Source organism: Mus caroli, unplaced genomic scaffold (assembly GCF_978045245.1).
Source record: "Mus caroli unplaced genomic scaffold, Mus_caroli_1 scaffold_20, whole genome shotgun sequence".
NCBI lineage: Eukaryota > Metazoa > Chordata > Mammalia > Rodentia > Muridae > Mus > Mus caroli.
Window position 1 is genome coordinate 14,125,128 of NW_028227275.1, and position 24,140 is coordinate 14,149,267.

Consider the following 24,140-nt stretch of genomic DNA (forward strand, 5'->3'; position numbering starts at 1 on the left):
TCCAAGGAGCCCACTGCCCTCTCCTGAGGGCAACAGGCACTGGTGAGGTGCACATATATACACGCAGACAAAATTCTCATACACATAAAATAAAATATGTTAAAAAAAAAGAATAGTAAACAAAATGAATGCAGACTTGTATGGACCTGAGCCCCAGATATTAAATAAACATCCTCTCAGCATAGCTAAGTTTGAAGTAAGGGGGCTGAAGAGATAGCTCGAGGGGTCAGAGAACTTGCTGGGCAAGCTTGAGGACCTGAGTTCGAATCTCCAGCACCCACGTAAGAAGTCCTACTTGGTTATGCATGCCAGGAACCAAGGAAGGCAGAGCCAGGTAGATGCTGAGAGGTCATTGGCCAGAAAGACTAGCTTAGAGGGTGAGCTTTGGGTCAGGAAGAGAATCTGTCTCTAGGCAGTAAGAATGACAAAGGAAGGTGCCCAGCAGCATCCTGCTCTGACCTCTACCTCTGCATGCTCATGCCAGGGTACAGTCATTGTCTCTCTGTCTCTCTGTCTCTCTCTCTCTCTCACACACACACACACACACGAACACACAAATACACACACACACACACAGCAGGGGCAGTAGAGGGTGGACAGAAGCAGGCACAAATAGACAGAGATAAAGAAAAGGAGTTGGAAACAGAGACACAAAGACACTTAGCTAAGCTGAGAGCTCAAGAAGACCCCTCTAAAGAGGGATCATTATCAGCCTGGTATAGGGTTCATCCCTGTAACTCCGCACTTAGGAGGCAAGTGGATGGTGAGTTTCAGGTCATTAATAACTCGTCTCAAAAAATATAAAAATATAAAGGGGAAGGGACAACATTAAAGTGGATTTTAGCCAGGTATGGTGGTGCATGCTTTTAATCCCAGCATTTGGGAGGCAGAGATAGGAGGATCTCTGTGAGTTTGAGGCCAGCCTGGTCTACAGAGAGAGTTGCAGGACAGCCAGGGCTACACAGAGGAAACTCAGTCTCAAAAAACAAAAGAAAATAAAAGATATATTGGAGGGGCTGGAGAGCTTGCTCTGAGATTGAAGGCACTGCTTGTTCTTCCAGAGGACCTGGGTTCAATTCTCAACATCCACCTGGTGACTCACAACTACCTGTAGCCTCAATCTTAAGAGATCTGAGGGCACTCCACCAATATGTGGTGCACAGACACACATGCAGACAATTACCCATATACAATCAATCAATCAATCAATCAATCAATCAATCAATAGATAAATGGTTTTCAAGACAAACAGGAACATCTGTTAGGAAGAAGTCGTGACACTTCCCTGAACCATAGAACGCACTAGCAGACTCTGGGGTGGGAAGGGGTTGTCCTGTTTGAGGAGTAAATGGAGGCTGGCAGCTAAAGTGTAGACCTGTGAAGAAGAGAGGCCACAGCACCAACCCTCACAGCACTGTGTAGGGCCCACGAGTGACTGCGGTACATCAAGACTTTTCAAGCAACATTGCCAGTAGAACTTGTAGTTGCAGACGGCTCCCGCAAGGTACCTTTCAACCAGTCTGGAATTCTTGACATACCATTGCTGCAGACGGGCAGCTGTGTCTGACACTTGTACACAAGATAGAGATTCCAGATGGCGCTGGAAACCTCTTTTGGTTTCATGACGCATCCAGGGCCACCCCATCCCCATTCAGTCCTGGGAGCAGCTGTGCCCCTGTGCCTATAAACATTGCAATGGAAATCCAGGGGCAGGCAGACACCTCTCTTGATGAATCTCCCTCATACGGTTCCCTTCTGATGACCGTCTTCTGGAGGAGTCCGTAACAATGGTCTTCCAGGGGCCACCAACCCAGGGACTCCAGTTGTCCCAGAGACACCTACCCTCATGGTTGAGGGAAACAATATTCTTCCCTGCCATGTCCTATTTGTGACACAGTAGCCTTTCCATGCAGTAGACAAACTGATCCAACCAGAAGGTAAGTGAAAACACAAACAAACAAACAAACACGTCCTCTTACCCTTCCTTCCTTTTACCCTCTGCTCCCACCCACAAGTGCTAGCCTGGGCTCAAATCACACTTCTCCACCTATGACCTCGGTGGCCTTTAGCTAACAGATTACTCTCTCTGAGCCTCAAGCTTCTCCTCTGTAAAATGATAAGATCCCATCCGACAGGATTGTCTGAGGGTTACACACTGCATGTAAGGTGCACACAAGCCAGCTGAGTTCATGATAGTTCTTGGGAATGCAGGCAGATGGCTACCGCAGGTACCTAATGTAATGTGGTTACATGCACATGTCTGTACCCAGACAAAAGCCACCCAAGTGCATGCATGGTCAGTCAGAAACACAAGGAGATGTTCTTTCTGATGTTCTGCCTCAGCCTCTCCTTGCCGCAGACAAGGAATCATCCTGTTGGATCTAGATCTGACATGCCTGTCTGGAGGCTGCAGGATCAAAGGGGGGCCTTCCCCTTGCGGCTCAACCCATCACCTACGGGCCGGGGGTGGAGAGGTAGAAGAAGAAGCCTGGCAAGAGTTTGCCACCCATAACTCACAAATACAGCCACAGCCACAGAGACACAAACATGAAACAGGCTGAAACCCTAACTTGGGCAACCCGTCCCATCCGACTCCAGCGCCAAGTATGATGACATAAACCTTAGCACCCAGGAGTCTCAGACAAGACCATCAGGAATTCTAGCTCCTTCTTGGCTACATAGTGAGTTGGAGACCTTGTTTCCAAAAGAGAAAGAAAAGAAAGTCCCCCAAGTCCAGGTTGTTTTACTGTAGGCCACACTTACATTGTATTTTTTTGTTTTTTTGTTTTTGTTTTTTTGTTTTTGTTTTTGTTTTTCGAGACAGGGTTTCTCTGTGTAGCCCTGGCTGTCCTGGAGCTCACTTTGTAGACCAGGCTGGCCTCGAACTCAGAAATCCGCCTGCCTCTGCCTCCCAAGTGCTGGGATTAAATGCGTGAGCCACCACGCCCGGCCCACACTTACATTGTAACATCTTCTCTACATAACACATTGTAACACCTCATCATCTCTATATAACACTGTCACATTGTAATACCTGCCCCTCTGCCATCCCTTCTATGAGTAACATCCAATCACCACTGCTTGGTGCAGCTTTTAGCACCACCATCATTTCCATGTCATCTTACTATCATTGTCTCAACTGATGGAGTTGCTCCCTGGGGTCCTGGCGGTGTGGAGACGGATACAGAGAGAAGACAGGCTTCCCCAGAGCCCAGTGGCCTCTCAAATTCCAGCTTGTCTGCACCTCTTCCTCCCTCCCACACCCCAAGAAAACTGGTCCTCATCAGGTGCAGCTCTGTAGCTCTCTAGGCTGAAGGCAGCTGGAGAGAAGGGGAGGGAGGCTAGAAGGAGGGACACAGTCCTGGCTGTGCCCACAGGATTGGTCACGCTGCGCCCTCTCTGCCAGCACCTGTTTAGAAGGCTTCTGAAAGTGTGACCTCATCAAGTACCCTGAGCTTTGCTAGTCCAGCCAGGACAGCCCAGTCATAAGGTGGATGCCTAGTGGGCAGGGTGACCTACTGGACTGTGTGGGAGGCCACAGTGAGAGGCGACAAGGCTGAGGATCCCCACGGAACACAATGGATAAGTTTCGGATGATCTTCCAGTTCTTGCAGTCCAACCAAGAGTCCTTCATGAATGGCATCTGTGGCATCATGGCGCTGGCCAGTGCCCAAATGTATTCTGCCTTTGACTTCAACTGCCCCTGCTTGCCCGGCTACAACGTGGTCTACAGCCTGGGCATACTGCTGACACCTCCTCTGGTGCTCTTCCTGCTTGGTCTGGTCATGAACAACAACATATCCATGCTAGCTGAAGAGTGGAAGCGCCCCGCAGGTCGCCGGGCCAAGGACCCAGCTGTTCTACGATACATGTTCTGTTCCATGGCCCAGCGAGCTCTCATCGCCCCTGTCGTCTGGGTGGCTGTCACACTGCTGGATGGCAAGTGCTTTCTCTGTGCTTTCTGCACAGCTGTACCGGTGGCCACACTAGGCAATGGCAGCCTGGTGCCAGGCCTGCCTGCTCCAGAACTTGCTCGCGTGCTGGCTCGGGTACCCTGCCCTGAGATCTATGATGGGAACTGGCTGCTGGCCCGAGAGGTGGCCGTGCGGTATTTGCGCTGCATCTCTCAGGTGAGGGGGCTGGGTCTCTTCACAGGGTCCCTGTGGGAAAGTCCCTTCTCAGAGTGGGGTTTTCCCTCCGAGGGCTGTGGGTGGGGGCATGCATTCCCAGCTAAGACTCAGAACAGAGCCCATGTCTTCTGTCAAACAGGGTCACCTGGAGAGAGTAGATGGCTCACCTCCTCCATCCTTAGCTCAGATCTGAGAGGCTGAGAGATTTGCATCCATTTCCTCTCCCAGGCACAGGCGATAGTGAGGCCAGTGGGTGGCTAAGCCATTTGGGTACATTTCCCTGGCAAATACTCCCAGCTGGTGCCTGCCTGCTTCAGGAGTGGGAGCTGAGGGTCTGGGGTCTGGGTATCTTGAACAGGATGGGTGAGAGAGATGGATGCTTGGGATGAGATTTAAAGGACCAGACATCTGGGCATCCTACTCTGGAGCAGGGAACTGTGTGGTGTTGGGAGATGGGCTGGAGGCACACTCTGCTCTGGCTGGTACAGACCCCTGGCTCCCATCTTGAGAAAGGAACTTATGCATGGCCTCAGTCACCGCCCAGATAGCCTAGAGGATCTCCCACCATGAGTGTCTAAGCCACTCTCTACCTCCTCATCTGGGGACCCCTGTCCCATCATCCTATGCCTCAGACCCAGGAGTACCTGTCACTCCACTTGACCTTTACGCTGTCACACTGTATGAGTTGGAAGTTCCCCTCCCCAAGAAGCCACAGGCAGCCGGATTTGCAGACAAGTCCCGTGTGACTTGTAGACACTGAATTCCGAACTCACTTTAGAATTAATTGACTTTATCTAGAAATCAAAAATTGTCAAAGAGAAAAAGAATCAGATTTCTAGCTTCACGTGGAACATGAGACAACCCAAGACCTCTGTAACCACAACTGCTTAGTGAGCAGCACGGGAGGGAGGCCCCTGACTGAGTCACTTGCTCTGTATTTTCCCACCCATCCCCACGGCAGCCATTGGGTACCATTAACACCCCCCCACACACACACACGCCCTCTTCTCTGTGCAGAAAGGGGTCTGACCTGCAGACACGCAGGGGTGTCCCGCTCTGTGCCCCATGGTGCATGTTCGAGTTTGAGGACTATCCAGGGTACCGCTGGAACTCCTTGAGAGTCCACGCTAACCCAATGAAAGAAGTGCTCACCTTTAATCCCAGCACTTGGGAGGCAGAGGCAGGCAGATTTCTGAGTTCGAGGCCAGCCTGGTCTACAGAGTGAGTTCCAGGACAGCCAGGGCTACACAGAGAAACCCTGTCTCAGAAAAACAAAAACAAAAACAAACAAAACAAGACAAACAAAAAAAGAAGTGCTGGTGTCAGTTCCAGAAGCTGAAGGAAAGGCCCGGAGCTTGGAAGAAGAAGGCTGGTAGGCCTGGGGAGATCCGGAAAGCCTTCTGAAGAAAGAGGCATGGCCCCTACTGGTACCATTACCAAAGTCTAACAGAGAGTGCTATATGCAAGCTGTCTTTTTTTTTTTAAAGATTTATTTATTATTATTTCTAAGTACACTGTAGCTGTCTTCAGACACACCAGAAGAGGGTATCAGATCTCATTAGAGATGATTGTGAGCCACCATGTGGTTGCTGGGATTTGAACTCAGGACCTTCAGAAGAGCAGTCAGTGCTCTTAACCATCTCTCCAGCCCCACAAGCTGTCTTATAGCCACGGTCTGTTTAGTTCTCATAAAACCCTTGTGTGTGTGTGGTGGTGGTGGGGCACGCTATGGCTAGTAGCCCCACCCTGGAGGTAGAGAAACAGACACAGAAAGATCAAGTGAAGAAAGCCTCATGATGGGATGTGGTGTTAACTCCTGCCCACTGAGCGCCCTGCCAAAGCTGCACATTCTATGTTCCTGGGATCTGTCTCCTGTGAGGTGGAGTATATGGTTATTTTACACATGGGGAAATAGAGACCATGAGGTGGCATGACTAGGTCCATCCATGGCTGGCTTTCCTTGGGGAAGTCTTTGAAGGGTCTGGACAGGTAGGTCTGCTGATGTCCTCCTCTCCCCACAGGCACTGGGTTGGTCCTTCGTGCTGCTGACCACATTACTGGCGTTTGTGGTACGCTCTGTGCGTCCCTGCTTCACACAGGTCGCCTTTCTCAAGAGCAAGTACTGGTCCCACTACATTGACATTGAGCGTAAGCTCTTCGATGAGACATGCACAGAGCATGCCAAAGCCTTTGCTAAGGTATGTATCCAGCAGTTCTTTGAAGCCATGAACCATGACCTGGAACTGGGTCATACCCACGGAGTACTGGCCACGGCCACAGCCACAGCCACAGAGGCTGTCCAAAGTCCCTCGGACAGGACAGAAGAAGAGAGGGAGAAGTTGCATGGCATCACTGACCAAGGCACCATGAATAGGCTACTCACAAGCTGGCACAAATGCAAACCACCACTGAGGCTGGGCCAGGAGGCACCACTGATGAGCAATGGCTGGGCTGGGGGCGAGCCCCGGCCTCCACGCAAGGAAGTGGCCACCTACTTCAGCAAAGTGTGAGCTGTAACTGGCTGCAGAGGTAGGAGTAGAGATCTGAACCCATAGCCTTTTGCACCTCAAAGAAGAACAATAATTCTGAGGCATAGCCACAAATCCAGCCATTCACCTGCTGGCGTGAAAAAAGAAATTCCGAACTGACGGGCCTTGCTTACTTAGCTGCCCTGGAAGCAATGCTACCCTATGCTTCATCTCCTGCAGCTTCAGTATTGTAAGTGTTCAGATCTGGCTTATGAGAGCAGGATGCATGGCTGGTACCCAAGTCTCTTCCCAGGCCTCATCCTGATACTGTTCGTTCCATCCTTGGCTTGTTGGGGCTTAGGCTCCCAAAGCCCATACCCAGAGTTCCCTCTTGCTCTAGACTTCTCTTCCGCTCAGGCTCAAGAAACTGAGGACAGCTGGGCGGTGGTGGCGCATGCCTTTAGGCCCAGCCCTTGGGAGGCAGAGGCAGGCGGATTTCTGAGTTTGAGGCCAGCCTGGTCTACAGAGTGAGTTCCAGGACAGTCAGGGCTACACAGAGAAACCCTGTCTCAAAACAAAACAAAAGAAAGAAACTGAGGGCAAGCAACCCTCTCATGGTCTTTGCCAGTTTCTTAGGTAAAAGGGAATGGGATTCAGCTTGTGTGACACACCTCAGTGACCCATGATAAGATGATAAGACTACATGAAAGAGGCCAAGGAGTGTGTCCTGGGGCTGTTTGACAACTGAGGGCCTCCAGGTTTCCTTCACACCAATCCTCTTCACACACATTACAGGAAAACAGACCATCTGTGAGGCTTGAGAGCTAGAAATGGGAGCCAATGAACTCCTGTTTTCTCCAAGGCTCCCTGGAAAGTGTGCCCTGAGGTGTGATGAAGACGGGGGGGGGGGGGGGGGGCAGTTGCCTAAGAGGGGAAGTAGCTAAGACCGAAGACTGGGATAAGGTTGGGTGAAAGGCTGACTCTACCGTTTGCAAAGTGTGTCCCTGGGCCAAGTGCCTTCTTTTTTTTTGGGGGGGGGAGGAGTCTCAGTTTCCTCATTCATGCAACAGGAGAAGGCTGCCTACCTCACTGGTTTACCTGTAAGACCCCCGAAGCTGGGCCTCCGCTCAAGTCCCGGGATGAGCTGGCCGGCACCCCAATGACTCGAGAGAAAACCACACCTTCCCAGGCCTCATCCTGATACTGTTCCTTCCATCCCTGGCTCGCTGGGGCTTAGGCTCCTAAAGCCTACACCCAGATGTGCAAGAGGTTTTATTATCTGAGGACGAACTCCTCGAGCTGTGCAGGGCAGGGGAGTTCTGCCGATGTCCTTGGTAAAATTACAATTATCGCATCTCTGGCTGTAAGGCTCAGAAACAAAAAGTTTTTTTTTTTTGCTGGCTATAGAGAACAAAGAGATTCTTTCTGGCTGTACTTTTAGAGATCAGGGAAAACAAGCTTGGGGAATGTCCAGGGGCTTTACCTTCCAGGGAGAAACGCTCTAAGTCGGGGTCTCACATACCATGTGTAAAAGTGTGTGGCATGTAGTGGACACTTGGGGCTGTGTGGTTAAGATGCTCATTCCTTTCGGAACTCATGACTGCTTGCTCTCCTCTCCCCTGACCCCGACCAAGGGATGGGACAGGACAGGAGGACTTTGCTGCTGTCTTATCCAAGAAAAGAAAGTAGAAGTGCAGACAGTTCCTTGTCTCCTGGCCCCATCTTCCAGCCCCTTGGCCTGCCTATCTCAGAGCCCACCTTCACTCTCAGCTGGGACCCAGGTGCCACAGGGAACAGGAAGTTGAACTTAACCCCAGACCCGAATAAAGGGACCAATGAATACAGACCAAGTGTGTGTGTGTGTGTGTGTGTGTGTGTGTGTGCGCGCGCGCGTGCTTGCACTTGCAGGGTGGGGTGGGGCACCCACAGGGGACAGGGTGCCAGAAAGTGCTCAGAGGAACAGATGTGAGGGAAACTTTGGTGAGACCTAGGTTCTAACTCCAGAGTGGTGGGAGCTCAGGCAAGTCCCCCACCCTGTAAAGTGCTTCATGGAAAGGCACGGGTACCTATTTCTCTCCATTTATCCCTGCTACGCAGACAAGCCAGACTCAGGAGGGTGCGGCTTGTCGCTGCTCAGTGTGAATTCCACAGTCCCAGCCTTGGAGAGCTGATGGCCCTGAAGGCTATCTCTCCCAATCTTAGGAGCCACTGAGGTCATCTTGACACTCTCCCTGTCAGCGGACTTGACTCACTTGGGGCTTGTGAGCTCCCAGAGACGACTCTAGGGGCAGGCAGTGAAGTTTAAGAGATCCTGTCTCCCTTTAATTTCTACCTATGACCAGCCTCTGCCTTAGGAGCTCTAGATACCCAGATGGGGACAGTACCTAGGAGTTAGATGAACGATGATGGGAAGGTCCTCTTCTGGGGATGGCAGGTACAGGCAAAGGCAGGATGCTCAGAGAGAGAAGGGGAGGAGGGGACCAGGGTCTTGATCAGGAGTTTGCAATCTGGAGCATCACCATCAATCCTGAACACCCACCTCTCCCCTGACTCTGCAGGGAACTCCTCCGCAGCTTCTGCCAGGTGGGTGTCAAGTACGGGGATGTTCTTCCAACTGGCCTGGAGGGCAAGCCTAGGCAAGAACTCCTTAAGGGCCCTGCCTGGCTCCTGCCTAGACCTTCCCAGATGGCCTCCGAGGGGTGCTCAGGGTAGAGTCGAGGCAGGGCCAGTAGGGCCAGCCACAGCGGGCCCAGAGGCGGGCTGGGACAGGACGCAGCATCTGAGACCGCTTCTCCACTTCCTCTGTTTCTGCCTCGCGCCGCCCTCAGCAGCCCTCCCTCTTCTGCCTGGCGCCAGGAGGCTGTTTTTCCATTCTCTGGCTAGAAAGTTCCACGCCACTGTTTCTTTCTCTCTCTTTTCTGGAGTTAAATTTGTCTGCAGATGCCTGCTCTTCATCTGTAGACGCCTCCAGTTAAGTTTGTTTGTAACTGGGCCCAGAGCTCGTCGCTTTCAAACGCTGGGCCCGGGACCCGACGCGGACCCGGTTGCAAAAGCAAAGCCGGCAGTGAACCCCGTGAGGCCACTTTGCCTCACTTTGCCTCGCGGTCAGGAGCGCCTTCCCAGTGTCTGCGGGAGCCCACACTGCTGTCAATCCATCAGGAATCCAAGGCCACGGGGGCTTGCAACCAGCTTTAGGTAAGGAGGGGCCCTTTCCTGGAGTGTGCAGCTGTTAAAGGAGCCGGCAGCCTCTAGAGACTATCTGGAGGGAACACCCCCCCCCCCGGGAAGAACACGGAAATGATGCTCCCCTCTCCTCCCTAGCTGTCTGTCTCCTGTTCTTGGGAAGAGCCCCCCCCCCCCCATGATAATCTCAGAGAATGGCCCAGTCCCAGCTCTGCTCAATCCCTATGCTATCTGTCAGGCACCGTGTTCCCCACGTGAGGGTGGGTTTAAGGTCCCAGGACCACCCCAAGGAGCAAATGGGTGCCTAGCAGCCAAGAGGGGAGGGAGGGAGAAGATGGAGTTGCCTGTTAGCCTGTTTATGGCCAGCAACAGGACAAAGTTCTTTCCTTGTGGGATTATTTAGAAGCTCTGGGCTCTGAACCGGGGAGTCAGACAATCCTCCCTCCTCCCAGAGCCCACATGGCTCTGCCTGTGCCAGATGGCATCCTCGGCAGAGGCGGCAACAGGAAAAGAGAAGTGAATATAACACAGAAAGATGTAGCACAGGCTTCCTCTATCTCTCTCTGCAGCCTGACCTCTCTCTCCACTCATAGGCTTCCTCTGGCTTGGAAAGCTGTTTCTTTTGGTGTGTCCCCCCCCCCCCCCCCCGTGCCTGTTCTCCTGATGGGGATAGACATGGGGCCACACCCTGACTGTCTCTCTGGCTGTATGGGTGAAGTCTGGGAAGGGAATTGGGGCTAAACTTCCAAAGAGCCTGAGGCCGTGGCCTCTTCTGGCACAGAGCCATCTCTGCTGAGGTCATGAAGCAGAGGAGGGCTGATAGATACAGTGAGCCTGAACCCCCGCTGAAGCTGCCTGTGGCTCCTTGGGGCAGAGATTCTGCAGGCTGCTTGTATGGAGAAAGCATGAGGAGAGCAAGGTCTGGAGACCATGAACAGAGGGAGCTAGTTTAGCTCTGACACATTGTGTCCACTTTCTAAGTATTCTCAAGTCATGGTCAAAATCTCAGCTGACTCCTCCGGACTTGTCTGGCCTCAGGCAAGACACCCTGTCCCCTTGATTTTCTGGTCTTTGGCATCAGAAGCATCCTTGGTAGAACTGGTGGCGTAAGAGTTTCAGATGTTGAACTACTTACTATGTGACATCATTTGTGGTCCCTAACATTCCTAGGAAGAGGTTAGGATCACAATGATTTATCCGTATCCTTGTCTGGGGAAAACACATGAAGTGTGTTAAGGCTCTGAAGTCTCCAAAATGAAGGGGTTTTGTGCACCCAAGGGTGTTGGCATCTTGTGTCAGGCTTGTCACTGATCCAGGGGCCTGGTCCTCACTAGACCCGGTCTATCCTTTGTCCACTAGGACAGCCCATGCAGCTTTGATACTGGTACCATACTCTCCAAATTGTCCCAAATCCCAAAGGGATCCATCCCATCTGGCCTCACACCACCGGTCATTATTAATCCTCCCCGGGGAGAAGAGGGTAGTGGCAAAAGGATTGTAAAGTATTCAAAGCAGGCAGACCTGGTCTTGAATCTGAGGTCTGTCATTTATTTATACGTGGCCCTGTCCAGGGGCTTACGCTCAGGAAGCCACATCCTTCACTGTGCTTGAGGTGGGGGTTGCACAAGGATGCCAGGGGGATACCAAGGTTGAGGATGGGCAACATCCACTGAGAGCACCTGGTACCCGGCAAGAACTTAGGCAACCATGGCTATCACCATTGCAGTAGAGGCCCATGCCTTCTCCTTCTCTGCCTGCTTTGGCCACAGCAGCACTGTGTTCAGAGGCAAGCATTTATCGCTCATCTGTGTTTCACAGGAAGCACCAGTTCAGCCACTGCAGGAGCTAAAATGGCGTGATCATGCTCTGCCGTGGGCTGTCCTCCGGCCTGCTGCGCTCCTTGCTAGTCTCACCAGAAGCCATCAGTTCTGCCCTCTTCTGCCTCCTCCTGCATATCCCATCCCCGGCCCGCCAGTCACCATGGCGGCCTTGATTGCAGAGAACTTCCGCTTCCTGTCTCTCTTCTTCAAGAGCAAGGATGTGATGATTTTCAATGGGCTGGTGGCCCTGGGCACGGTGGGCAGTCAGGAGCTGTTCTCAGTGGTGGCCTTCCACTGTCCCTGCTCACCCGCCCGGAACTACCTGTATGGACTGACAGCAATCGGCGTGCCTGCGCTGGCCCTCTTCCTTATCGGAGTCATTCTCAACAACCACACTTGGAACCTAGTCGCCGAGTGCCAGTACCGGAGGGCCAAGAACTGCTCCGCGGCCCCCAACTTCCTCCTCCTCAGCTCAATCCTGGGCCGTGCAGCTGTGGCTCCAGTCACCTGGTCTGTCATCTCCCTGCTCCGAGGGGAGGCCTATGTCTGTGCTCTCAGTGAGTTTGTGGACCCCTCCTCGCTCACAGCTGGGGATAAAGGCTTCCCCTCAGCCCATGCTACGGAGGTCCTAGCCAGGTTCCCTTGTGGAGGGGGCCCCGCCAACCTATCGAGCTTCCGAGAGGAGGTCAGCCGCAGGCTCAAGTATGAGTCTCAGGTAAGGAGCTGTGTGAAGGGCAGCCTTCTTCTGTCCTTCCCAAAGTGGCTGCTGATGGGGTGGTACTCGATAGAGCGTTTGAGGGTGAGCACCTGTCTGGGGAAGCACAGAATCTCCCGTGTCAGGCATCAGCTGATTGACCTGTGGCTTAGAGTTATGGGGGGGGGCAAGGGTCAGCTCATCACAAGTGTGTCTCTGATGTGCCTCTAGGTGCTGGGGATTGAATCCTAGACCACATGAATGTCAAGCATGAGCTGCCACTAAGCTCCCCTTTCGTCCCTTAGAGATGGCTTTGAGCATTAAGGGAACACCACCTAGAATCGCAGAGAGAACATCCCATATCCCATAATACCCAGGGTCATTCCCAATCTACCTAGTGAGGTCATCTTTACCCTAGCTTGACTGAGCATGGTCCCTGTAGGCCACCTCACAAATACCTGCTGTGGGCTTTTGAGTTGATAGCAGAGCTGGCTGACCCCAGGGAGGCAGGCATCTCTGTCCCAGTAACTGAGTCAGTGTCACTCTTTAGGGCAGGCCAGGAAGGGACAGGCTTGAGCCTAGCTGCAGCCTCCCCTGCATCCTGTTTGGAGGTGGGTCAAGGGTCAAAAGAATGGTTAGAAGCAGCAATCTGAACTGAACATGTGAGGATGAGGGAGGCAGGCGGGAGCCCATGATTCTCTAAAGGGACTCTTTCCTTGAAAACATGAGACAACTAAAGCTAGAGGCTGGAGAGAAGACTCCTGAGTTCAGTTCCCAGCACTCCCATGGTAGCGCACAACCATCTGTAATTCTAGTTCCAGGTGGGCACCATGCACACACAAGAGTGTACAGACATAGGTGCAGGCGAAACATTCATATATGTTAACGAAGGAAGAAAGGAAAGGAGGGAGGGAGGGAGGAAAGAAGGAAGGAAGGAAGGAAGGAAGAGAAAGGAAGGAAAAGAAAGAAAGAAAGAGAAAGAAGGAAGAAAGAAAGGAAGAAAGGAAGGAAGGAAGAGGAAAGGAAGAGAAAGAAAGGAAGGAAGAAAAAGAAAGGAAGGAAGGAAGTAGGGAGGGAAGAAGAGAAGAAGAGAGGGAGAGAGAAGAAAAGAGAGATCAAACCTAAGCTAGCTGCCTGCACTGGATCTTGCCTGTAATCCAGCATTAGGGAAGTAAGTGGGAAGGCCTGGAGTTCAGGGAGGGTCATTTTTAGCTACACAGGACACTAAAGGCCAGTTTGTGAGACCATTGTCTCAGTGAACAGTAGTAGTTAAGACTGAGAGAGTATTGCTCTTACAGAGAGGATCCGAGTTCAATTCCCAGCACCGTCAGGCGGCTCACAACTACTTGTTCACTCCAGCTCCAGGAGTCTGATGCCCTCTTTTGGACTCTGTGCTCACAGATAAATTACTGCCCTCCCCCTACCCCCGTGTACATAAACCAACGCATATACAGCCCCCCAACACATGTGCACATACCCCAAACACATATCAATGTCCCCCAAAACAGGAAATCTAAATTCTTTAAACAGCAACAACGTAAAGGGAAGAAATGAGGCCAAGATGTAACTCAGTAGAACGTTTGCTTAGCACAAATCAGATCGATGTTTGATCCCTAGTGCCTCATGAACTAGGTGTGGTTCATGCTGTAACCCCAGCACTCAGGAGGTGGAGACCAGAGGATCAAAAACTCAAGACCATCTTCAGCGCTACAGGATGTTTAAGGCCAACCTGGGCTACATGAGACCCTTTCTTGGGTCGAGGCAAGGGAAAGCAGAGAAACGGGCTGAATCCATACATAGGTCTATGTACAAACAGTAGGCAAGAGAGGGCCTCAAAGGCCCTTGCCCTCAACAGACTTCAGTCCTCCCAGTGTGAAACAAGTCCACAGGCGATCCAGAGGCAGGCAGGTGTGATGCTGTGTGGGGTTGAGGCCCTGTCCCTGAGCTCCACGCCAGGCTCCTGAGCTGAGCTTGGTGGAGTCCAGTGATACCGCACCCGCAGGGCTAAAAAACAAAAAAACCACAAAAGGCAGTCTAAGCATGGAGAGTGTGTGGGCTATCGAGGGTAAGAATAGAAAAGAGGAAGTGTGCTTGCCCACAGAGCAGAGGCTGTTCTTTTTCTCCTGTCACCATGGGTAGGGTAGGCAGGGCCCAGGCAGCTCTCAGGGCCCCCACCCTGAGCCTCACCTTTTCTCTGACCAGCTCTTCGGATGGCTGCTTATCGGTGTGGTGGCCATCCTGGTGTTCCTGACCAAGTGCCTCAAACATTACTGCTCGCCACTCAGCTACCGTCAGGAGGCCTACTGGGCTCAGTACCGCACCAACGAGGACCAGCTGTTCCAGCGCACAGCAGAGGTGCATTCGAGGGTCCTGGCCGCCAACAACGTGCGCCGTTTCTTTGGCTTTGTGGCTCTCAACAAGGATGACGAAGAGCTGGTTGCCAAGTTCCCAGTGGAAGGCACACAGCCACGGCCACAGTGGAACGCTATTACAGGGGTCTATCTGTACCGAGAGAACCAGGGCCTCCCACTCTACAGCCGCCTACACAAGTGGGCCCAGGGCCTGACGGGTAATGGCACAGCCCCAGACAGTGTGGAGATGGCCCTGCTCACTGCTTAAGAGCCTGCTTCTATGCTCTGTAAACGGGACTAGTCACAGACTAAGTAAGTCCTCATGGCGTGCTCATTTCAGCATCAGGGTGACTTTTCTGCTAACTACAGTGTCTTGGGCATAGACATAAAACCAGTAGTTTGTAAAGATCTTGTGGACCACAAGGTTCACAGAAATTGACGTGGGGTGAGGGTGGGGAAGGGGTAGGGACTGGCCTACCGAAGTCATTTCTCCCATGGTCACTAGCACACTCTGTTCACAGCTATCAGAAAAAAACTTTCCTAGAGCTGGTCCTTAGTATGACAGGGTCAATCTTGGGTGGGTCTCAGAGTTGAGAAACATCAGCTGATGGAGCCTGGTGACAACCCACTGGGAAGTCTTCACTGTATAGTACATTTTGTGCAGTTAATTTGTGTCTAATTGCATAGGAGCACCCCAGCTCCCGGTGCACTGCTAAGGAAGCTGCCCCGATTGTATACCTCTGGCCTGATTTTATATATTTAAACTTTTTGATAAAGCTTTTCTTACTTTAAATGCCTAGACTGGTGTTTGTGCAATTGACAAGGGCATACAGCCCAATGTGAGGGGAGATGGCACTAAAGGAGACCACAAAGGTGATGCCCAAGGGCTGAGTCTCTTGACAACCTCACCCAGTTACCTGATTTAACCTGAGGAGAGGCAGCCTGGCCTTTTGCAGGGGTTAGCTCAGTTTAACCTAACATCTGTCTGCACACAGACCTAGCACTAAACTCCAGGAGCTAGTGGGCTTCAGCTCTTCTTCCTTCTCGGCCCTGCATCGACTAGCTCCACTCTCTAAAACCTCACCTTCTTCCTGTCTGTCCTGATTCCTGGCATCCGACACAGCCATTTCCCATAGAAAACTTAGAGAACATTTTAGGCTCTGTCAGAGAAAACTTTTAATTTCCCTTGGGCTCAAGCCAAAAACAAAACAAAACGAAAGAAATGAAACGAAACAAACAAACAAACATCCTACCAACAACCAACTAGAAGGGTCTGTGCTAGCATCCCAGGAAGCTGGGTTGTGTTAGAGTTGAAGTGAGTCTGGGGTGAGACAGGCAGTTTAACCAATGCTTTCAGCTTTCCTTAGTAGCTTCGGGTTCCCATGTTTTTCTGGATTCTTCCTCTGTACTCTTGTCTCAGTCCCCCAGCCTCCAAACCAGGGTAGACAGTACAGGCTGGGCTGAGACAATGCTTGGACTCCCAAGCCCACATGGTCTGTGGTCTTTCCGGCTACCCACCTCTTGGAGTGTAGACTGCGAGTTTGCCAAGGGACAAAGTCGGGACCTGACCACGAAATCCACTGGCATTTGCCCTTCTGTCCTTAGACTGCAGCAAACTCTCTTCAAAGAGAAATGCTTGTTTTTTGTTGTTGTTGTTGTTTTGGGTTTGCTGTTGTTGTTTTTTTTTTCCTACAAGCTTAAAAGCCTGCTGTCTAACAACAACACTAAGCAGCCCCAGGAACAGAACAAGAGCATTAAACCTCACAGGCTAGGGTGCAGTTAAGTGGAAGTACACTTAGCATGTATAAGGCCTTGGCTCCATCTGTGGCACTCTAAATTTAAAAAAAGAATTTTACACACACACACATTTAAAAGTAAAAAGTGATCATATGTGCCTTTAATCCCTTCTAAGTTCAAGGCTGGCTGAGTCTACATAGCAGGTTCCAGACCAGCCAGGACCGTAATACAAACCCTGTCTCAAAAGATTTTAAAACAATCTTTTGAGAGTTTTTTTTTACTCTGACAAGATGAGGAACTCGGCCTCAGTGAGCCAAGTCTGTCTTCCGTGAGCACCACAGCCCACAGGCATGCTGCAGAAAAAAAAACAGCAACTAAAGCAGTCCTGGGACAGCCCCAGCGCGCACCCGGCTGCCGGTTAGGCTGCCTGCTGCCCACGCTGTCCGTCCGTTTGTCCGTCCAGCGGAGCCTGTGCTCCTAGTCCTCCAGCGCCGAGCTCTTGGCCTCCACGTACTCCAAGGCCTTGGCCTTGACCGCCTGCACGTCCTTCTCCGTGCCGTGCTGCTTCTCATAGTCCAGGTAGCGCTTGAAGAAGAACTTCATCCTCTTAGGCGCCAGGCTCAGGTGAATGACCCGCTCAAAGATGTCCCTATGAGGAGGAACAGGGAAGCAGTTTCCTCAGGGGCCCTACCATGGGACTCCTGGACTCCTGGCTAGCACTCCCCAACTTGCTCTCAGGTACCAGGTCCCTCTGATATCCAGCATCCCATTTCTTATTTTTATCATCAGTATGAACTCCTGACAGAGGCAAAGACTTAGCCTGCATTAAGTTACAAGGAAAAAGAGGACAAACTCCTGGGATGGGGACACACGAGGACAGAAGCACACTTAAACTCATGGCCTGTAGGGATTGTAGGGGACAAAAGTGAGAGTGTGCCTATGAAGGTTCCATCCACAAGAGGCCAGCATAGTGTGAGCCATGTGGGACCAAGTCTCCTGGTTCTGGGTACAGACCACTGGTGGAAAGGTGAAATCAAGCGGACCGGGGAACCATGTCAGAGCTGTTTGTCAGCATCACGTCAGACAACTGGGAGCTGCTGAGGAGCAGCTCATCATCATCAACACGGCCAAAGCCCCTTCCCAGCCCACACTCCAACAGGAACGAGCCCCGCTGTCCCCCCTCACCTGACTGCTTGCTGGCTGCCGTGCTTGATGGTCATGTCGATGTAGACTGACCAGACGTCTGTGCGTTTGGGGTAGGTGCTCAGTGTGTTCTCAAAAATGGCTTTAGCGCGCTCCACGTCCCCGAGCTGGAACTCCAGCTGGGCAAACTTGACGATCACATCCACATCTGTGGGACAGGACAAGTCAGAGCCAAGACAACCCAAGGACCTCACCACAGCACAGCCATTGGCTTTGTTAAGACAGAAGCCACTCCACCTGTTACAAGCTGCCAACTGCCCCTTTAAGTATCTATCAGTCCCGAGTGTGGTCAGGAGCCAGGAAAAGCACTCACGTTCCTTGGCGGGCAGGCACTCCAGGGCTCGCTGCAACACCCGGTGACTGGCCCCAGCCTGACTCCTCCCCAAAACAAAGGCACCATATTTGATCCAGACAGCCTTCTCCTGCCGGAACCGTTTCAGCATCCGGTTGTACAGCTCACCAGCTTCCTGTGGGAGACACAGTAAGCTAAGGAGTGTAGCACTTCAGAGGGACAACAGAAAGGCTGCGTTCATGGAAGGCAGACTTGGCTCACTGATTCTAGGGGCTTGAGGAGACTGGGAAGATCATCAGGAGAGCAGGGTGTAGTGACACGAGTCCTGGGAGCTTCCCTAGTGATCCCTCCGTGTATTCTCACCTCTGTGGGGAAGGGGAAGGGCCTGAGGCTGAGATGTGATATCATGGGGAACCCAGAAGGTAGGGTTCTCACAGAATGCCGGCCCTGACCTGCTCCAGAGTCTAGCATCTGGGGCACGTGGGCACGGAACTTAACACCCTACCTTGAATTTCTCGGACTTGGTGTAGATGTCAGCCAGATGCAGGAAAACCTTGAGAGGTTCGTTGTACTGCACAGCTCGCTCGAAGACCTTAGTCAGGGACTCCTGAGAGCCGTACATGTTTTCCAGGTTCAGTAGGGCCACCCACACATTCAGTTTTTCCTGCTCCTCTCTGGAGGGGGTGGGTAGAACATGAGTTCATCAACTCAGTGCTGGATGCCCGAGAACTATTTCTTTCTCCCAAGCAACAACTGTATCCTCACGCCCACTTGAGGCTGAGGCTGAGACCGTCTCCTGCGGCTTCCCGTAAGGGGAACCTGTGCTCCCGTATCGCTCACTGCAAAGTCTGGGGCTCCCCTGATTGCTCCCTCCATTCCTGGGAATGAAGCCTCCAGCTTACACGCTCAAGCTCAAGCTGGAACAGAATCTGGGTCTGAGTCTCTCCCCCAGTGAAGAGAGCAAAGCATAGGACAGTCACCCCTCTACACTAGGCTTCAGGAAGCTACCTCAGCCCTGCCGAGAACAGAGGAGCCCCAAATGATGGCGAGTTCTCCCCATTCTGCTTGTGTTACTGGGAATCTTGCTGGCACACAGAGACTACTTAAATGTCACCATAGCAATTTCATTGAAAAGGACCATAAAAGATTAGTGAGTGATCTATTTTAAGTGGCTACACTTAATAAGACTGAGCCTGAAAGACCATGGGCTGCTACTAGCCTGACCAGGAAGAAATGAGCCATGATGACAAACTCTGTAAGCCAGGACAACATGGGAAAGCCCAAGCCCAGACCTGAACGAGATGGTCTTCAGGGCCCTCTCAGCCACAGCCCGGGCCTTTTCGATCTCCGTGGCCTGTAGGTGGAAAGCCATGTACTGCAGCCAAAGGATGGAGCTGTTGGGGGAGCTTAGCACCAGCCGGTCAAAGTCATCCGCAGACTCTGGCTGTCGCCCAGGGTCCATGAGTGCCTCCTCAATGCGCGACAGCTCCTTCTCTGCCTTCTGCTTCTCCAGTTCCCTCTCCTTCTTGCTCTTCTTCTTCTGTGGTGGAAGGAAGAAAAGTGAGTCATCTGCTCCTTCAAGTGCAGAGGGCGCTGAGGTAGAATTCTGTCATGGGTTCACAGGACAGTCCACGGACCCTCCCCAGGGAGACACCTAAGCCACAGAGGTTGTCACAGTTGGGAATGGGAGTTTCTGCAAGAGCTGCAGTGTCCTGGAAACACAGCACCTTGGCTTGGTGCGGCTGTTCATCCTCGCTGTCTGAGCTCTCTTCTCGGAGTGGCAAGGCTGGAGTCAGAGAGTCGAGCCCCACATCCCAAACGAAGCCTGAAGAGAGATGCAGCCGGGGCACCTCTGTGGATTTTGTCTGCTTTCCCTGCAGGGTCATAAAATTGAAGGAAGCACAAGTCAGGCTGTTCCCTGACCCCACCGACCCCACACCAAAAGCCTGCCTCCGTGGTCTGCTGAGGGAACAGCAGTGACTTGAAAATACTCTAAGTCACTTAGACAGAGACTTTATATAAAGTGTAAGCACACACACACACGCACACGCACACAAAGTAGGAGGTGTGGAACAGAACTATGGAGGTGGCAGGGGTTGGTAAAAGAGGAAGCGCTGGCCCTGGCTGAGATTCCCAGAGTCCTCTCCACTGCTTGCACTTGTGAGGAGCGTGGGCTCCTCCAGGTTGTGCCCTCTCTTTATCTGCCCACCTCTTCCATTCAGTTCTCGATAAACATGTTATTAGTGTTAACAGACCCAGTCCTCAAGGAGGTAGACTGTGAGGTAACCACGCCCCACCCATCACCCACTGTTTTATAGAGAACAAGGATGGGCTGAACAGCTCAGCCCTGGGAAGACAAGGAGCTCCTCCCCAAAGCCTTCCCCCACGTGGCTGGTGGCTGGCGGCGAGCCTTACCCTGGGAGGCAGCTTCGGCTCCTCCATCTCATCCTCTCCTTCCCGGTAGTACACTTCCACACCACTGTCGTCTTCTTCTGGTGCTCCAGACTTCTTTGGCCTCTTGTTCACTAGTTCCTGAAATGGTGGGGGGTGTGGGATGGGAAGTTTCTCCTCGCCCTCACAGTGCCTCCTCAGAGAAGGCTGGGCAGCTGCAGCTCACTTCTCAAACACTTCTTATGGGTGAGATGAGGAGGGATGCTGCGGGATGCTGCCCGGGGAGGGGCACTCACCTGCTCACTCTCAGACTCCTGGCGCTCCCGCTTGCCCCGCCCACCCTTCTGTGACTTCTGGAGCTCTTCCTTCTGGTTCTTCTCTTTCCTTTTCTGGCTCCCCTCAGCCCCTCCTCTCCTCTCCTCTTGTTTTGGTTCTGGATCAGGAGAGAACACGTCTGGCCTCCCAGTGTCGCTGGGAAGGAGCGACAGCTCTATCAGGTTCTTCATGGGGTTCACACTGAGGCAGGAGGAGAAGAGGCAGAGAGTAAGGGCAGAGGTGTCTGGGCGCCACGGGCGAGCAGCCCTGGCCTCATCAGCACTTAGGCCATCTTTCCTTGTCAGTCAGGGCTGGGCCCTGGCCCACCTGCCTTAGATGCTCAGTATTCTCAGGGACAGTTTACACATGTCCCCTGCTCAGTGGAAAAAGCCAGGGAGCATCTAGGATGGACGTGTTTGATCAACAACAACAGAAGCCATGTCTACTCCTGGACTAAGGCTGGAACTGAGGTGAAAGGTTTGTCACCCATCTGAACATTACTTGCATCATCACCCCATGCCTTTAAGTTCTGAGTTTACCTCAAACCTCCTCCCAGCGAAAGGGGTCTGATTCACACAAAGGAGAGGGACCAAGAGGGCAGGGAGGGAAGACACCTACCACAGGACCTTGGCAGTGACCAGCTTTCCCTCAGGGAGGCATCTGTTATAAAGCTCTCTCTCTGGTGGGACACACTCAGAGACATGTGAATACTTGGTCAAACCCAGAACTGAAGGTCCAAGGCTGAAAAGAGACAGATAAGAACTCTGTAGTATAAATACAACACAACCCCACCATACCCCCAGTGACTCAGGAAGCTAGGCGAGGTGGCATACACCCTTAATCAACACACTCAGGTCACATGACAGGTGAAACTGTGAGTTCGAGGCCAGCCTGACTTATTTACTAAGTTACAGGACAGCCATAGCTACAGAACAAGACCCTGCCTTCAAAATAAATAATAGTCAAATAAGTAAACAAGCAACAACAAAGAATCATGATCACACACTAAAATCAGAAGAAATTCTAAATTTGAAACTGAAAATGTCATTCTTTTTCCAAAACACCAAACAAGAAACAATTCAAGAAAAGCCTCTAAGGCTGGCGTGGCGGCTCCATGTTCAGAGCACGTGCTGCTCTCCAGGACCCAGGTGTGCCTCTCAGCACCATTTGGTGGCTCGCAGCCATCTGCATCTCCAATACCATGTGATCCGGTGCCCTCTTCTGACCTCCGCACACACCAGAGCACCAGGCACACATATGGTGCACATACACGCATGCCCACAAAACACTCAAAAGATAAAGTAAGTATTTAAAACTGGTAATGCATAAGCTCTCCTCTCCTCTTCTCAAAGTTGACTGGGGAGGAGGCAGCAAGCCCAGGGCGGAGAAGGCAGCTTGGGAAGTCTGGCTCTCTGGAGCTAAGCCTCGAAGGCTGTGCCTGGCTCCGTTACCTACCCTATGATCACACTGCTTGGCAGGACGCATTTCACATAGCCCCGCAGGAGTTGCCCTTCCTTCACGTCCTCAATGGAGTTGATTTCTGGATCTTCTATTCTGTTTTTTGTCTCTCTGTTTGTCCTAAAGGAATACAAGGCTTACATATACATGCAGTTAACCATGGCCGCCCCCCTCCCAGCCCCCCTGTAAGACTCTGCCTCTGCACCTGGAAGACTGTAACCCACAGAGTCCAGCCTGCTCACTCCCGTAGTCCTGCCAGGCCAGGGCTCTGTGTCTGACAGCAAGCTATGCAGAAACAAGGCCGAGAGAGGCCACGTTTAAAGCCTGACCTTCGCCAGTAGAATGCTGGTCAACCCTTCTATCGCACACTCACCCGGATGGATCATGAACCCTGGAGCCAGACACCTGCCCTCACCAGTATCACCATGTTACCTTGAATACTCACATTTAGGTAAGCAAACTACTCCCTTCAAGACAAGAGTCTGGATTCTTCCAGAAACTCAAATGCCTCCCCCACCCCCACCCCATCACGCACACTTAAATAAAAATAGGTTCAGAGTACAGACAGGCAGAGGAGGGTGGAACTCAGAGGTCTATCCCAGGCAAATGCACTACAGCCTGAGTCTCCTGAGTTCTTCCTTCTCCTTTCTCACACCAACAACACTCACCTGGATGATCGTAGTGACAAAGTCAGCACACGGTGTGCTGTGGACAGGATGTAACATCTGAAACAGGCAAAAGAGGAAGACACACTCAACCATCAATATTTCTGGACACTCACACGCATGAAATTAAAAGTAAGACAGATCTTTAGTAATCCTACTCTTTAGTCGAGTAGGTGATATGCTGCAACAGGGCACTCTCACCATATGGGGCAGCAAGCTGAGCTCCGGTCAGTCGCATGGCCGTGAGGTGACAGATTGGGGCTCTACCCTGTACTGTGATCCTAAAGGGTTTGCTAGGTTAGAGGCACTCAGGACATCCTCAGCTTCTGCTATCTTCAATTAAGAGTTTATCAGGAGTTGAGATGAGACCGTCCCCACAGTTAACTCTTAACTGTGACCTCCATAGAGACAGAAAAACCACAGAAAACACGGACCCAGGGACAATGACTGGAGAGGAGCCAGATAGAGCAGTGACAGACTTTGAAGAGGGAAGGTGGAATTGACTCTTACTAGTTTCCAAAGTAGCTCGGGTAAAACTGTAATTCATAGTCCTTTATCACTAAGTAGAGTCAGAGAGGATTACAGGGACCACAAGTCAACGTGAAACATTCCCACAACAGGGCTGTGATTCTCGCAGGCACCAGAGCCCTGCTGCAGAAGCAGGCTTCAGGTGCTACCTTGAGGCAAACCATTTTCTACCCACATCTGACAGAAGAAGGGAATTTTAATTGCATGCTACCCACAGGTCTGGCTGTCATAAAAGTATTTCAAATGACTATGTTGCTCAAAGCCACACCCTCATTTTATAAGCTTCCCGTGCGTCTCAGAGATTCACTGAGAATCTGTCTTCCACCAGGCTCTGGGTATCTCTATGGTATTTGGTTTGGATAAATACTTGACAACTTAGGTGGAAGTCAGGGGCTGGGACATTCGAGATGGGGTTTGGGCCAAGACTGATTTCTAGTCTGGCTCCCTCCCAGAGGGCTGCATTCTACTTGGTCTTGGCTGGTAGTAGGCTACACATCTTGAGATCTGGTTCTGCAAGGCCACTTTTCTCAGGCTACAAAAATGGTCTTAGAACTAAGAGTGGGGCTTGTGGTGTAAGTTGTACTCCTAGAACCTAGAACTCCTAGATCCTTTAAGGAGGATGACAAGTCTGAGGCCAGCCCATATAAAACTCAGCTCAAAACCAACCAATCACAGATAATTCCGGCCCAGGTTTATCTGTGGGCGCCTGAAACTGTTTATAGAGTCTGCACCCCCAAGGTTGCTATCCTTTAAAAAAAAACATGTACAGATGCTTTTTTTAATTAAAAATATAAACGTTTCAAATAAATACAAGCAATTGGCTTGGAAAACAAGAGCACAGGAAAAAACATAAAGAGACAATATAAGAGATGCAAACTAAGAGACTAGAGGCGGCTCAGCAGTAA

At 51.7% G+C, this 24,140-nt stretch overlaps 3 protein-coding genes across 3 annotated transcripts in view; 2 read left to right on the forward strand and 1 right to left on the reverse strand.

The window, feature by feature from the left end:
- The first annotated feature begins 3,578 nt into the window (after positions 1 to 3,578).
- Calhm1 (calcium homeostasis modulator 1) lies at positions 3,579 to 6,640 on the forward strand. The gene is made up of 2 exons (XM_021151180.1): positions 3,579 to 4,130; positions 6,152 to 6,640. Exons 1-2 carry the CDS (start codon positions 3,579 to 3,581, stop codon positions 6,638 to 6,640), a joined length of 1,041 nt encoding a protein of 346 aa, XP_021006839.1.
- Positions 6,641 to 9,450: 2,810 nt separating this feature from the next.
- On the forward strand, positions 9,451 to 15,439 carry Calhm2 (calcium homeostasis modulator family member 2). The gene is made up of 3 exons (XM_021151477.2): positions 9,451 to 9,793; positions 11,600 to 12,316; positions 14,498 to 15,439. The coding sequence occupies exons 2-3, from the start codon at positions 11,762 to 11,764 to the stop codon at positions 14,912 to 14,914; spliced, it is 972 nt and encodes a 323-aa protein (XP_021007136.1). The 5' UTR covers positions 9,451 to 9,793; positions 11,600 to 11,761; the 3' UTR covers positions 14,915 to 15,439.
- A 1,074-nt stretch (positions 15,440 to 16,513) lies between these two features.
- The window catches only part of Pdcd11 (programmed cell death 11), a 41,599-nt gene continuing 33,972 nt past the window's right edge, over positions 16,514 to 24,140 (reverse strand). The window contains exons 26-36 of the mRNA XM_021151475.2: positions 22,711 to 22,767; positions 22,040 to 22,162; positions 21,203 to 21,325; positions 20,566 to 20,785; positions 20,294 to 20,410; positions 19,606 to 19,752; positions 19,171 to 19,418; positions 18,384 to 18,552; positions 17,900 to 18,053; positions 17,569 to 17,734; positions 16,514 to 17,032 (exon numbers count right to left, since the gene is read on the reverse strand). Of these exons, the coding sequence (XP_021007134.1) occupies positions 16,861 to 17,032; positions 17,569 to 17,734; positions 17,900 to 18,053; positions 18,384 to 18,552; positions 19,171 to 19,418; positions 19,606 to 19,752; positions 20,294 to 20,410; positions 20,566 to 20,785; positions 21,203 to 21,325; positions 22,040 to 22,162; positions 22,711 to 22,767 (1,696 nt within the window). The 3' untranslated portion in view covers positions 16,514 to 16,860. The remainder of the gene's footprint in view (positions 17,033 to 17,568; positions 17,735 to 17,899; positions 18,054 to 18,383; positions 18,553 to 19,170; positions 19,419 to 19,605; positions 19,753 to 20,293; positions 20,411 to 20,565; positions 20,786 to 21,202; positions 21,326 to 22,039; positions 22,163 to 22,710; positions 22,768 to 24,140) is intronic.